The sequence below is a fragment of the Lactuca serriola genome, chromosome 4 (genome assembly GCF_051521515.1).
Source record: "Lactuca serriola cultivar US96UC23 chromosome 4, Lser_US96UC23_V15, whole genome shotgun sequence".
In the NCBI taxonomy this organism is placed as follows: domain Eukaryota; kingdom Viridiplantae; phylum Streptophyta; class Magnoliopsida; order Asterales; family Asteraceae; genus Lactuca; species Lactuca serriola.
In genome coordinates this window covers 163,088,394-163,101,210 of record NC_136411.1, presented here as the reverse complement: position 1 = coordinate 163,101,210, position 12,817 = coordinate 163,088,394, and the positions used below count along the sequence as shown (strand labels likewise).

The window sequence follows — 12,817 nt, the reverse complement described above, 5'->3', positions numbered from 1 at the left end:
AGTGACAATGGACTGGAATTCAAGAACAAGGATTTTGAGGACATTCTGGCTGATAAGGGGATAACTCACAATTTTTCGGCCCCTTATACACCACAACAGAATGGGATTGTTGAAAGATGAAACCGCTCGTTATGTGAAGCAAGCAGAACCATGCTCAGTTTCGCTTCCCTACCTTTATACTTCTAGGCTAATGCAATTGCCGCTGCATGCTATACTCAGAATCGGTCCTTGCTCAACAAGAGATTCTCCATAACTTTTTATGAGATCTTAAACAATAGGAAACCGAATGTCAAATTTTTCCATATCTTCGGTTCAAGGTGCTTTATTTTTAATTCTAAAGAGAACCGAAATAAGTTTGATGTTAAAGTCGATGAGGGCATATTTATGGGTTACTCTCTGTCATCAAAAGCATACAGAGTGTTGAATAAGCGTTCCAAAAAAATTGAAGAGACTTATTATGTCACCTTTGATGACAATTATATGCAGAAGGTTCAAAGGACTGAAAGTGCCTTAGGAGACATATTCCCAGAATCTGGACAGGTCTCGGTTCCAATATCCAACCTGTTTGAGGAATACATTCGGCTATTCGATGAACCAGAAAAAGCAATTCATTTAGAGGCAACAACAGCAGATAACACAATCGATAATCTCAAGAAGGTCATAGATGAAGCTACTAAAGAGATGGAAAGCGAACCACCAAGTACTAAGTCATCAACAGGCTCTCCAAACAAAGATTCAACGTTCCAGGGGGAGAGCTGTACAACTTCAAAGACAACCGAAGTTTTTGTTGAGGGGGAGAATCCAAGTTCATCCCCAAAAGCTAAAGGTTCAGATGATAGGGAAAAAACTGATCCAAAACAAACAAGTGATAGTCAAATCGAGGGGGAGAAACCAACTTCCACAAGAAATCTAGACTTTGATGCTGACAGAGATTTCACTTCGCCAGTCGAGGGCGGGAAGGAGAAAGAAAGTGACAGTTCTACTGACGAAGGTGAGGGTGATCTGTCAGATGTTGAAATAGAAGTAGAAGTTGAATTGAATCCAGAATATGATCCAAGCTATCCTCCATTAGTGAAATGGACAAAGGACCATCCCAAAGAGAAAATTATTGGTGAAACTTCAGAAAGTGTTCTTACTCGATCTCAACTGAAGGCGAAACAAACTACATTATTCTCTAAAGTGGAATTTTGTATGTTTAATTCGTTTACTTCCAAAATTAAGCCAAAAACTGTACATGCTGCACTTGATTATTCAGATTGGGTTCAAGCAATGCAGGATGAGCTCCATGAGTTCGAACACAACAAAGTTGGGAGGTTGATTCCTACACCGAAAGATGCTTCTGTTGTCGGCCTGAAATGGGTGTTTAGAAATAAGCTGGACAAAGAGGGGAATGTCATTCATAACAAGGCTCGGTTGGTGGTAAAAGGTTATTGTCATGAAGAAGGGATAGATTATGAATAAACCTTTGCTCTAGTAGCAAGGTTAGAATCTGTCAGAATCTTCCTTGCATATGTTGCTCATAAGAACTTCGAAGTTTTCCAAATGGATGTCAAATGCGCTTTCTTGAATGGAGAATTAGAAGAAACCGTTTATGTTGAGCAACCGCCTGGTTTTGTGAATGAAAAATACCCTGATCATTGCTATGTTCTGGATAAAGCTGTCTATGGGCTAAAACAAGCACCGAGAGCTTGGTATGAAACGCTAACTCGCTTCTTGAAAATGTCAAAATTTAACCAAGGTTCGGTTGACCCAACCTTCTTTCGTAAGAAGGAAGGCGAACATTTGATGATTGTTCAAATTTATGTTGATGATATCTTCTTCGGCTCCACGAATCCTAGCTTAACAGTTGAATTCAGGAAGTTGATGGAGACTAAATTTGAAATGAGCACAATGGGTCCAATTAACTTTTTCCTTGGTTTGAATATTAGACAGGGACCAAAAGGTATCATTATAAACCAGGAGGCATACACCAAGAACTTACTGACAAAATTTGGAATGAAGGGTGATTCAAAAGTGAAGGTTCCTATGGCATTTGGCACTAAGCTAACCCCATCTCTGGAGAAACCTGCTGTGGATATAACACTTTATCGTCAAATGATAGGGTCCCTTATGTATCTAACAGCTAGTAGACCAGATATTATGTTTTCTGTTTGTTACTATGCCAGATTTCAAGCCAATCCAAGAGAACCTCACATGCTTGCTGTGAAGAACATTTTTCGATATCTGAAGAAAACTTCATCTCTCGGTCTCTGGTATCCTGCAAGATCTGGATTCTTCATCCAAGCCTTCTCTGATACTGATATAGGAGGATGCAGACTGGACTGAAAGAGTACTACAGGTGGATGCCAATTTCTTGACGGGAAACTTGTTAGTTGGCAGTCCAAGAAACAAACCTGTGTTTCGTTATCCACAGCCGAAGCTGGAAACATTGCTGCAGCATCTTGCACCTCTCAAGTGGTTTGGATTCAAAGTCAATTAAGAGATTATGGGCTAAGTATGAAGAAGATTCCTCTCTATTGCGACTCTGAAAGTGCAATTAGGATTTGTCATAATCCAGTGCAACACTCAAAAACCTAGCACATTGCACTTAGGTATCATTTCATCAAGGATCATGTAGAAGATGGGAACGTGGAAATACACTTTGTTCGATCTGCTGATCAACTGGCTGACATCTTTACTAAATCCTTACCAAAAGCAACCTTTAACAAAATCTTACAAGGCTTGGTCATGATGGAAGGAGAGTCGGTACCGAATCCTCAAATCTCTCACTAAAAATTAGAAAACCGAAATGGACAAACCCCTCGGTCTATTTCGGCTCTAGACTTTTAGGGAACTGAAATGGACAGACCGCTCGGTCTATCTCGGCTCCGTAATTTTCTAGAACCGAAATGAACTGAACGCTCGGTCTATTTCGCTTCACTCATTTAAAGATAAGGTTTCGGTTGTATATTTTGTGCATATCATTCTTTTGATTTGAACTTAATTATTCTATCTTTCTGTTTTTATTCTTTTTCAGAAAATTTCAAAAATCCAAAAATATTTTATCTATCTGTTTTTATTCTTTTTCAGAAAATTTCAAAAATCCAAAAATATTTTATCTATCTGTTTTTGTTCTTTTTCAGAAAATTTCAAAACTCCAAAAATATTTCATGTTTCTGTTTTTATTATTTTTCAGAAAAATTCAAAACTTTCACTAAGTTTTATTTGTCTCGTATGTTTGTCTGTTTGGTTTGTTTGGTGTGTTTCTTTATTCTTCGTAGGTGATATGAATACCCGTATAACCGACTGTGGATCTAAGGAAGGTATGATTCAATTTCAAAATGAACTAGTTAAGGGTCCCTAGAAGCATGCTGCTGCATGTTGTCTTAAGCCTCTACGATCTTGAACAGGCCTTAATGATTCGATCTACACCTACCGTTTCTTCCAAATCAGGCTAATTTATACTACTCGGTCTAGAGCTACCTTACTCTTCTCATATGAGTTAAGAGTTTCTCTGCTCTGTCAGGATTATCTAGCAGAAGGTACATTTGGTTCTTTAGCCACCTACTTATATTCTCCATCTACTTTCGGTTCACCAATGTAACCCTTGAGACTCTCGGTCTTTACCACTGAGGTTTATGGTTACACAACATCTGTGTTTGTGATCTTAGATACGTTTACCACGTGCTGAGTGAAACCCAATATCCAACACCAAAAATGAATTGACGATGATATATATATTCAAGAACTTACTGGTTACCTAAAGAAATCTCTCTTTTTATTTTTGTGTGATCTTTTATGAAATTGTCTACTACCAATGCATTTCTTCCCAAAGAGATCCAATTTATTTTTTTTCAGATTTCTGATTTCTCTATAGTCACTAAAAAAATATATCCCACCTACCTGTTCTACAGACCACATCACAGGTACTTCTTCCAACGTTCGGTTTTATGTTAAAACTCGAAGTTCGGTTGAAGATAAGCTACCCTAAGCCTATGATTAAAATAAGCCTTTCAATGTTTATTAACAAACAGTTGATCGTATTTCTCTGGAAACCACACAAGCACTTTAAGTCTCTCTTGACTTTGAAGGAAGTGATTCTTGCCTGAAATCCTCTGCTTTCTGTCTAATAATAAGACATCACTCACATCCCATACACATTTGATTTGTTTCTTTATCTTTGTCACACTTATGCACAAAATTTTTTATTTTCCAACACTCTGGTTACTGTTTTGGGTTATCTATTGCAACCAAACAAGGGGCTATTGTGGAATTTCAAACGCCGATTGAAGATAAGATTTAGGCGCGTGAATTTGAACGGTTTTAAACCCATGCGTGTTGACGTATAGCTGGAAGTAACCACACTGTCACATCGCGCTTTTTCAGGCGATGTTTTAGTGATCTCATCATTATCATCACGGTTTTCTCTCTCCAGGCAATGGTATATAAAGGGTTGAATGTTTTATTTGTATTTTACCAGCACTCAATTCTCTCAAACTTAAACGACAAGTAAACACTATTCATTTTCTTCTTCATTCATCAATGGCGACTTCCTCTTCAGTACATGATCAGACGGCATCATCATCCTTTCTCACCGTTAAACCTAACCAAAATATGATCATCGAACTTAATCTGTTCTTGTATGACTCATATATGCTGCAGGTTGTGGAATGTTTAAAATATTCCCCCTGGTTTTAGCCCTAACCCAGGTTGAAGCAGTCCCAATGTCGTTGTTATCACAGGTTTATTCCACGACGACTTATGACAAATACAAAGATCGTATCTATTTTACCATCCACGACAAGAAGACTTTGATTTCAAAGGTGAAGTTCTGTTCGATTTTGAATCTTGCAGTAGATTCTTCTATCATCTCGCCAGACTTTATCACCACATCTCAGTTATTTTCAATTATGTATGAAAGGGGGTATACCGATGTGCTAACGACTATTACCAAAGTGAAGAAATCTTGTTTACCATCTCAGTGGAATGGCTTGCTCACTCTACTGATTAAGGGTTTAGCAGAACGAAGTGGTGGTTCCGTTACTACTAGCAAGGGTTTTCTCACTATTTTTTACGGCCTCTACAACGGGATCAATCTTGATTATGGCTCTATAATCTGGTCTCAGGTGGTGTAGAGTCTCAATACATCGACACGGCATTCTGAAGTTTCATGTGGTGTTTTTGGACCCTGATTACAAGGAAGGCAATTAATTCTTTAGAGATTCCGATCATGCAGGATGATCTACTTGCTTCTATTGCCACATTCCATACAAAGAAGATAATTCTCTCTGATCCGCTCAAGTTTCCTCATTATGGAACGATTCCTGAAACCATGTATCGTGGTGTTACGGAAAAGAGCAATGTCTTGGCTGACTATAGGAAACTTCCTCCTATCGGACCGATAGTTCTGTCTCCTGAGCAGCAAGTAGCTTTGGATGCACTGGAGAAGCCTACCAATAGAGGAAAGAGGGTTTCAAAGAAAGAGGATCCTGAAGAATGTAAGTCCAAGTCCTCTAAACGCAAGTCTGGTGAAGGAGATACTTCTCAACCGAAACAGAAGAAAATAAAGAAGATGGCTCGCAGACCTAGAGAGAACACTCCTCCAAGCACAGATCATGCAGATGAGCAAAGTGAGGAAGAAGAGGTTTGTCATGTCTCACCCCGAGAGCCCACTCCTCCACGTTTTCCTACTGCACCAGAATCTCCAAATCACAACAGAGTTCCAACTCCATCCCAATCGCCGAAACAGACTGTTCCACTTTCTGTTCCCGCTGTTACTACACCCCTTAACACTCAAGCAACAACTTTTCCAACCCCACCACCAATTACTTTAGTTCCTATTTCTACTATACCCTTATCTTCTCCACTTATAACCGAATCAACAACCACTACCATTCCCAAATCCACAGTGGAAATCAATGTATCTAATACAGGGGCTACTACTGTGACTGAAACTCCAATCATTACCAAACCACCTTCACCAACCTCATCATCTGATTCTGGTGCTACTCTTGGGGGAGACGATGAGGAATTTGACTCGATCTACTACAGTCCTTACAGACTTCCAACCGATGATGAGCCTGATGCTCCTGTCACAGGTCAACAAATACAGGGCATTCATGAGAAGTTGGATCGATTTCTTGACGACAGCAAAGCCTATGGTGGTGTTGTTCTTACAGCATTTCTGGAGACAGCCATTGAGCAGTATACTCAGGCAATTGACAAATCTACGATGGCAGTTAATGAGTCTACCTCCACCTATAAGCAGGCTACAAAAGAAGTTTCTAAGGTTGTTCATACAACTCAGATTTTTATTGAGTCGTTGAAGTCTCATGCTGACACCCATGCAGCAAAGTATCAATCCTCTGTGGACTCTTTTTCTAATTTCCTTCACGATGAGACCACTAAGTTTGAGGCTGTATGCTCTGAGCTCAAAACAGAAACCACTTCTTTCTTAAAATCAGTGGATTCTCGTTTTGATGCTCTTGTTGCTAATCTTGCAACAGAGAGTGCCTTGAAGGAGGATTTGGCTAAATAGCAAGCAACAATTGATGTTCAGAAAGTGCAGCTGGCCCAAGCGGAGAAAGAAATTTCCTTGTTGAAAACTCAGAGGGCTGTTTAAAAAAATTGTGCAGGAGATGTGAAAGATTTGCTGACAAATTTGCTGGAAGCGCATGATCCGATCTTAACTCTGACTATTCGGAATCATCTTCAATCCAAACTCCTCCCTGCTATTGCCATTTTAAGTGAAATAAAAGGTGTTTCGAGGGGAGTCGTACGTCCAAAAAAAGGGGGAGAGAGTAGTGCTCGTCATTTTGTTCAAACGAGACCGATTGTGAAGACAGAAGGTGCACACCCGAAAGTCACAACAGAACCGAAGGTTAATTTAGCTTCGGGTTTTGGTTCTCAATCAAAGCAAAAAGAGATTAATGATGACAGTGAGAGTGATGTTGAAGAAACTATAGCCGATGCTCTAAAACAAAAGAAAAGAGACAGAGAGCTTGATGAAACGATGAAAGTGGCTAGGGAAGCAGAGGAGCGGGAAAAGAAAAATAAGGAAGAAGAGGATGCCTTGCAATTCAAGAAGGCTTTGTTTCCTGAGTGGAACAGAGACACACTTATCAATCAGGCGATTGAGTTTCCTTCTGTTTATTGGTTGGAACCAGTTGCTTCGTTTGATTGTGATAACTCTAAAGACTCGCAGTTTGATATGCCTATTACCAGAAAAGCTTTTATATTTCACTGCTTTGAGGCGACTGTTAACGTTCCGCATCCACACCCGAAGGTTGACAGGGAATTGATTGATTTTTACTTGAAGTATGGTCAACCACAGTACTTGACTTGGAGTGTATAGAAGATTATGAAAGTCAAGATACTTAAACCTTCACCTGCTGGGAGATTCGTAAATGTAAATTTCAAAATTACCTGTGGTTCAGCAAACACGGTGTCTATAATTTCTCTAGCAGATCTTCCTAACCTCAATCCTCATGATTGGATTCTACTATACAACATTCTGCTCTCTAATCCTAAGGAGTATGAGCCGATTTTAGAACATCTTAAGAGAATGTTGGCCTCCTATATCCATGAGCTTGCAACTATGGATCAGGAGATAGCAAAGTTAATGAATAAAAAGCCAACTGTGAAGACAACGCCTAAACCTGGTGATGTAAACAAGATGAAATTGGGACAGATAGATTCAACAAATGTGACTGTCATGTTCACGAAAGGTGGAGGACACAAGTTTCTGTTTGCTCTGGTTGATAAGCATCTATTTTCAACAGACTGTTTGGAGCATATCATCAGTATCATACACCGATGCAAGTAGAACTCAGCGGCTGATAAGAAGAACATTACTGACATGCTTCGGTGGTATATTACTTTTCGCCATCATATGATAGCCATTATACCGAAGGTGTTCAAAACTGTGAAGAAGCCTCCAGCTGTTAAAAAGGAATGAGGTTTCGGCTCCAAAGACGCAAAGGGGGAGATTGTTGAGTCCATTTGTGTTGCGTCTTGGGCCATATATTTTGTATCTGGATTGGGCCTGTCCATCCGTGTCTATCTAGATTAGTTTCATTGTTATCTATATTAGCTGTTAGGGTTATAGTATATATATGCATGCATGTATGCATATCTTAGGATTTGTTAATTACGTTGATTCTTGTAACCCTAAACACCTCTACAGATTGAAGTTCTTTATCGAGCTCTTCTGAGGTGTTATCACATTAATCATACGACATATTCAGTACCACACTTGTGTTCTTTATTACGTTCTTATTTAATATCTTGCTTAGAATCATACGATCCTAAAAGAACTTTGTTCTAACACCAACGATTGCATGTTGAGGAAGAAAGATGAGAAATAGAATAAGGTAAAAGATGAAGCTTATTATGCTGAAAGATTAGAAGAAGTTCGTGCGAAGGCGAAAAACTTGTCATTAGTTTCCATGGGAAAACAAGATGATGATGGGACTTATCAGGTCTGGTCATCTGGATCAGATGATGAGGAGATGCGAAATCCAACACATGGAGCAATGTTTTCAAAAATAGAGGAGTAATTTGATGAAGAAGCATATGAAGTGAAAGGAAGATGCTTCGTATCAAAGGCTGTAGACAAATCTCCAATGACAACAAAGGTACGCAACATTCTTGAATCTTTTAATGTTCCAGTAAATGCTTATAATTTTGAATTAATATCTTTTGATGAAACTGTTACTTATTTTGATTCAATTGTGGTGTCTGCTAGAAATGAGGCTAAGAAGCATTCTATGCAGTTGTTAGAGACAGAGAAGAAGTTAGATTTGAAAAACACGAAAGTATATTGTTTAGAACTTCAGATTACGAACATTATGGTTGATAGGGATAATTTTTCAAGTGAAATTAAATTGTTGTTAGCACAAAGAAACATTTATTGTAATTCAGCTAAGCGATTGTATGGGAAATTAACAGAGTTACATTATTCTTGTGAGATTAGTAGAGAAAAACATAGAAAGTTATTGCCTTTTTTAGCTTACGAAAGAGCTAAGGTGGATAATATTTCGTATGGTTGTGAGAAAGAAATATTTGAATTTGACAAAGTCCTGACGATAGATATAGATGTGGAATAGTCAAAGTAGATGAATGTTTTGATTCTACTGAATTAGTTAAAATTGTAAATGATACTTTGACTAAGTCTGAAAAAATTCACTTTTTGAAAAAGACTGAAAATTCAACATCTGATCCTCAATCTAATTTTGCTGATATTGAATATAATTTTGACAATATTAGTGAAATTTGTGATCTTGAGTATGTTGATTGTTCTTAGTTGTCTATTATTAATATTGCATCTTCATCTAAAGGGAAAGAAAAAGTTAATGATTTGTTGGTTAAGAATGATACTACTCAACCCTCAACTTCGAAAGTTTGTGATTTGGACTTCGTGGAAATCAGAGACAGTCAAACAAATGATAGTGATGATGAAAAAGATGAGAAACTTTCGAAGGAAAAGGTATTTTCGAAGGATGAAGAAATTCCTCGAATTGTAGTTGACCAGGTGTATAGTGATATACAAAAGTATGAAAAAGTGTTGAAAGAACAAGGTCCTCATTACCTTGAAACAAATACAATGGTGTATCCAATTTTCAAGTGTACAGATGATGTCGTGTTTCCAAACCAAGTATTCGTAACAACTGGAAATGTTGAAAATGTCAAACCAGAATTCAAGAAATTGGTGGAACAAGACAATTTGAAAACATCAGATGAAGGTTTCTTCGCAAATTAAAGCACCGTTGAAAACAACCTAACAAAGAATTCATATGTTTTTCAAAGACAAAAATCTCAGAGAAAATGGATTGAAAAATCAAAACTTGAGAAAGATGTCAACAAACCAATTTTTGAGAAAACAAAAAGTGGAGTCAAATTAAATTCAAAAGAATTCAAAGAACAAATAGAACATTTTTCGAAAGAAAATAATGTTTCAAAAAGACAAGCAAGAAAGAAAATATTTTGGCAAACAATAGAGTCTCAAAAAAATTCAACTGCTTTGTCAAAACCACTTAAGTCTGTGAACCCAAAAAATTATTCAGACAAAAAGAAAAATCTTGCTCATCCAAGCATAAATGTGTCTGAATCAACATCACCAAATATATTTTCATAGTGAAAAATTTATCTTTTTCATAAGGAGAACAAGTTTATCGTCCAAAAAGTCTTTCTAAGTTTGAAGTAAAAACAACACCAAAGCTTTCAAAAGTGTCAAAACCTAACATTCCAAGGAAAATTTTAGATAATTCATTGAATTCTAATTCACTAAAGTTTTTTTCTCAACGTCAACATTATAAATCAACAGTTGATACTTCCTATGCTGAATCATTTGTAACAAAACCAAAAATTGATTTTGTTCCTCAAAAGCCAAATTTTCCTAATCATACAAAGAAACATACATTAAAAGTTTCGCATGAAAAAAGGATAACTTCACGAAAGAATATTGATCACTGGCTCGAAGGAAGAGGAAAAATTTATCAATCAAGTAAATATTCGAAAGATCAAATCAATGAATATTATGAGAAGTATGTAAATACTTCTTAAAATGGCAATTTGTCATCAAAGGATTCAAATATCTTAGTACAAGCATGGAAACCTGTCACAAAAGCAAAAACCAAACAATGACAAACTCAAAATGCGAAAGGTGGTGTCAGTATACATACGAAACAAACAAAACCTTATATTTCAATCCCTAAAAATGAAGATGTGGACATTATTAATAGTCTCAAAACTAAAGTTTGTGATTTAGTTAAAAGTTATTCTTTTCAATCTTTGTTGAAATCTAATTTCCAAGGACCCAAAAAGCCTTGGGTACCTAAATTCTTTCAATGATTGCAGGTACTTTGTGACGAGCAATACGATATGAAGTGGTATATTGATAGCGGTTGCTCACGTCACATGACTGAGAAGGAAGGAGAATTTAAGAGATTTTCGAAGCATTGAAAATGCTGGAGTGGTGATGTTTGGAAATAATCAAAAATGCCAAGTGAAAGGATATGGCAAAGTTATGAATGGACAGTTCACAGTAAATCGAGTTGCATATGTAGAAGGTTTTCAACATAATTTGATTAGTGTTTCACAATTAGTTGTGGGCACTGGAAATCAAGTGGTGTTTAATGAAGAAGGAAGCATTATATCAAAAGTAGAGACAAATGAAATATTGCTAAAATCGAAACGATATGACGACATGTTCACCCTGGATATTAAACCAATCGTGGGCAAACCATCAGTTTGTCCACTTTCGAAAGCATCAAGTGATGTCAGTTGGTTGTAGCATAGACGTTTATCTCATTTAAACTTTCGAAATCTAATCAAGCCAGTTACAGAAGATTTAGTTCGTGGACTTCCTGTGTTAAAATTTGACGATAATACTCTTTGTGCAGCTTGCGAACAAGGAAAACAACATCGCAAAGGACATCCTATCGTGATAGACTCAAAAATTGTTGACCCATTGAAACTTCTTCATATTGACCTTTGTGGACCTTCAACTGTCGAAACAATTAACAAGAAACGGTACATTTTGGTTATAGTTGATGACTTTTCACATTTCACATGGTTATTTTTTCTCAGGTTAAAATCTAAAGTAGTTCAAATAATGATTGATTTTATCAAAAAGATAGAGATGAGTCTGAAATAGAATGTTCGTAGAATAAAAAGTGATAATGGGACTGAGTTTAAGAACAAGATGTTGGATTCGTTTTGAACTGAAAAAGGAATTTCGCATAATTTATCATCACCATATACACCACAACAAAATGGTGTTGTCGAACAAAGAAACAGATCATTGTGCGAGGCAGCAAAAACAATGTTGTCATATGCGAATCTTCCTCACTATCTTTGGGCTGAAGCAGTGTCAACAACATGTTTCACTCAAAATCATTCTTTTATTCATATAAGATTTAATATCACTGTAACATCCCAAAAATATAGGCCAAAATTTCATTTTTAAATACGTCATTATAAAATCAATAGTGTAATAAAACATTTGTAATACCATGTCATGCCAAAACCAAAGTAGAAATAATCAAATGTGTTATCATAAAACAATATCAGAGTGTAATCCCAAAGATCTCATGTGAGGAAAACCATAGTGTGATGCGCTGTGATCAAGCCGACTCCTTTCCTTTGAAAATGAAGCATCTGAAACCAAAACTGAAAACCGTAAGCACAAAGCTTAGTGAGTTCCCCCATCATACCACATACCATACAGTCATATAACATACATATACTGTCAGACATATCTGGGTGCCCGACCTACCCCTTCGGTCCTCTCGACCGAATACTGCCTAGCATATTTGGGTGCTAGCCTCCCCTTCGGTCCTCTCGACCGGATACTGCCTAGCATACCTGGGTGTTGGGCTCCCCTGTGGTCCTCTCGACCAGATACTGCCTAGTATATCTGGGTGTTGGCCTCGCCTTCAGTATCTTTTAACCGGTAACCGAGGACTATTTCACCCCCTAACACTACCACATAAAAGCATAGCAAAAACACATAAGTCATATACTGCCTAGCATATCTGGGTGCTGGCCTACCCCTTCGGTCCTGTCGACCGGTAAGTGGGGACTATTTAACCCCCTACTACTACCACATAATATCATATCACATATATCATAATCTGTCTAGCATAGTTGGGTACTAATCTACCCCTTCGCCCTATCGACCGGTAACCGGGGACTATTTCACCCCCTACTACCACTATCACATAACATCATATCATGCTAGTACATAAACACAACAGGTAGTAGCAAACATAGACAATTATCAAAAAGACAATCATCTAACAACAACTTCTACTGGTGGGCAGGCATTGTGGCCTTA

The 12,817-nt window shown here is 37.5% G+C and overlaps 1 protein-coding gene across 1 annotated transcript; it reads left to right on the top strand.

The window, feature by feature from the left end:
* Window positions 1–384: 384 nt before the first annotated feature.
* Window positions 385–1,461, top strand: LOC145098971 (uncharacterized). The gene is made up of 2 exons (XM_079036559.1): window positions 385–1,128; window positions 1,222–1,461. Exons 1-2 carry the CDS (start codon window positions 385–387, stop codon window positions 1,459–1,461), a joined length of 984 nt encoding a protein of 327 aa, XP_078892685.1.
* Window positions 1,462–12,817: the final 11,356 nt, after the last annotated feature.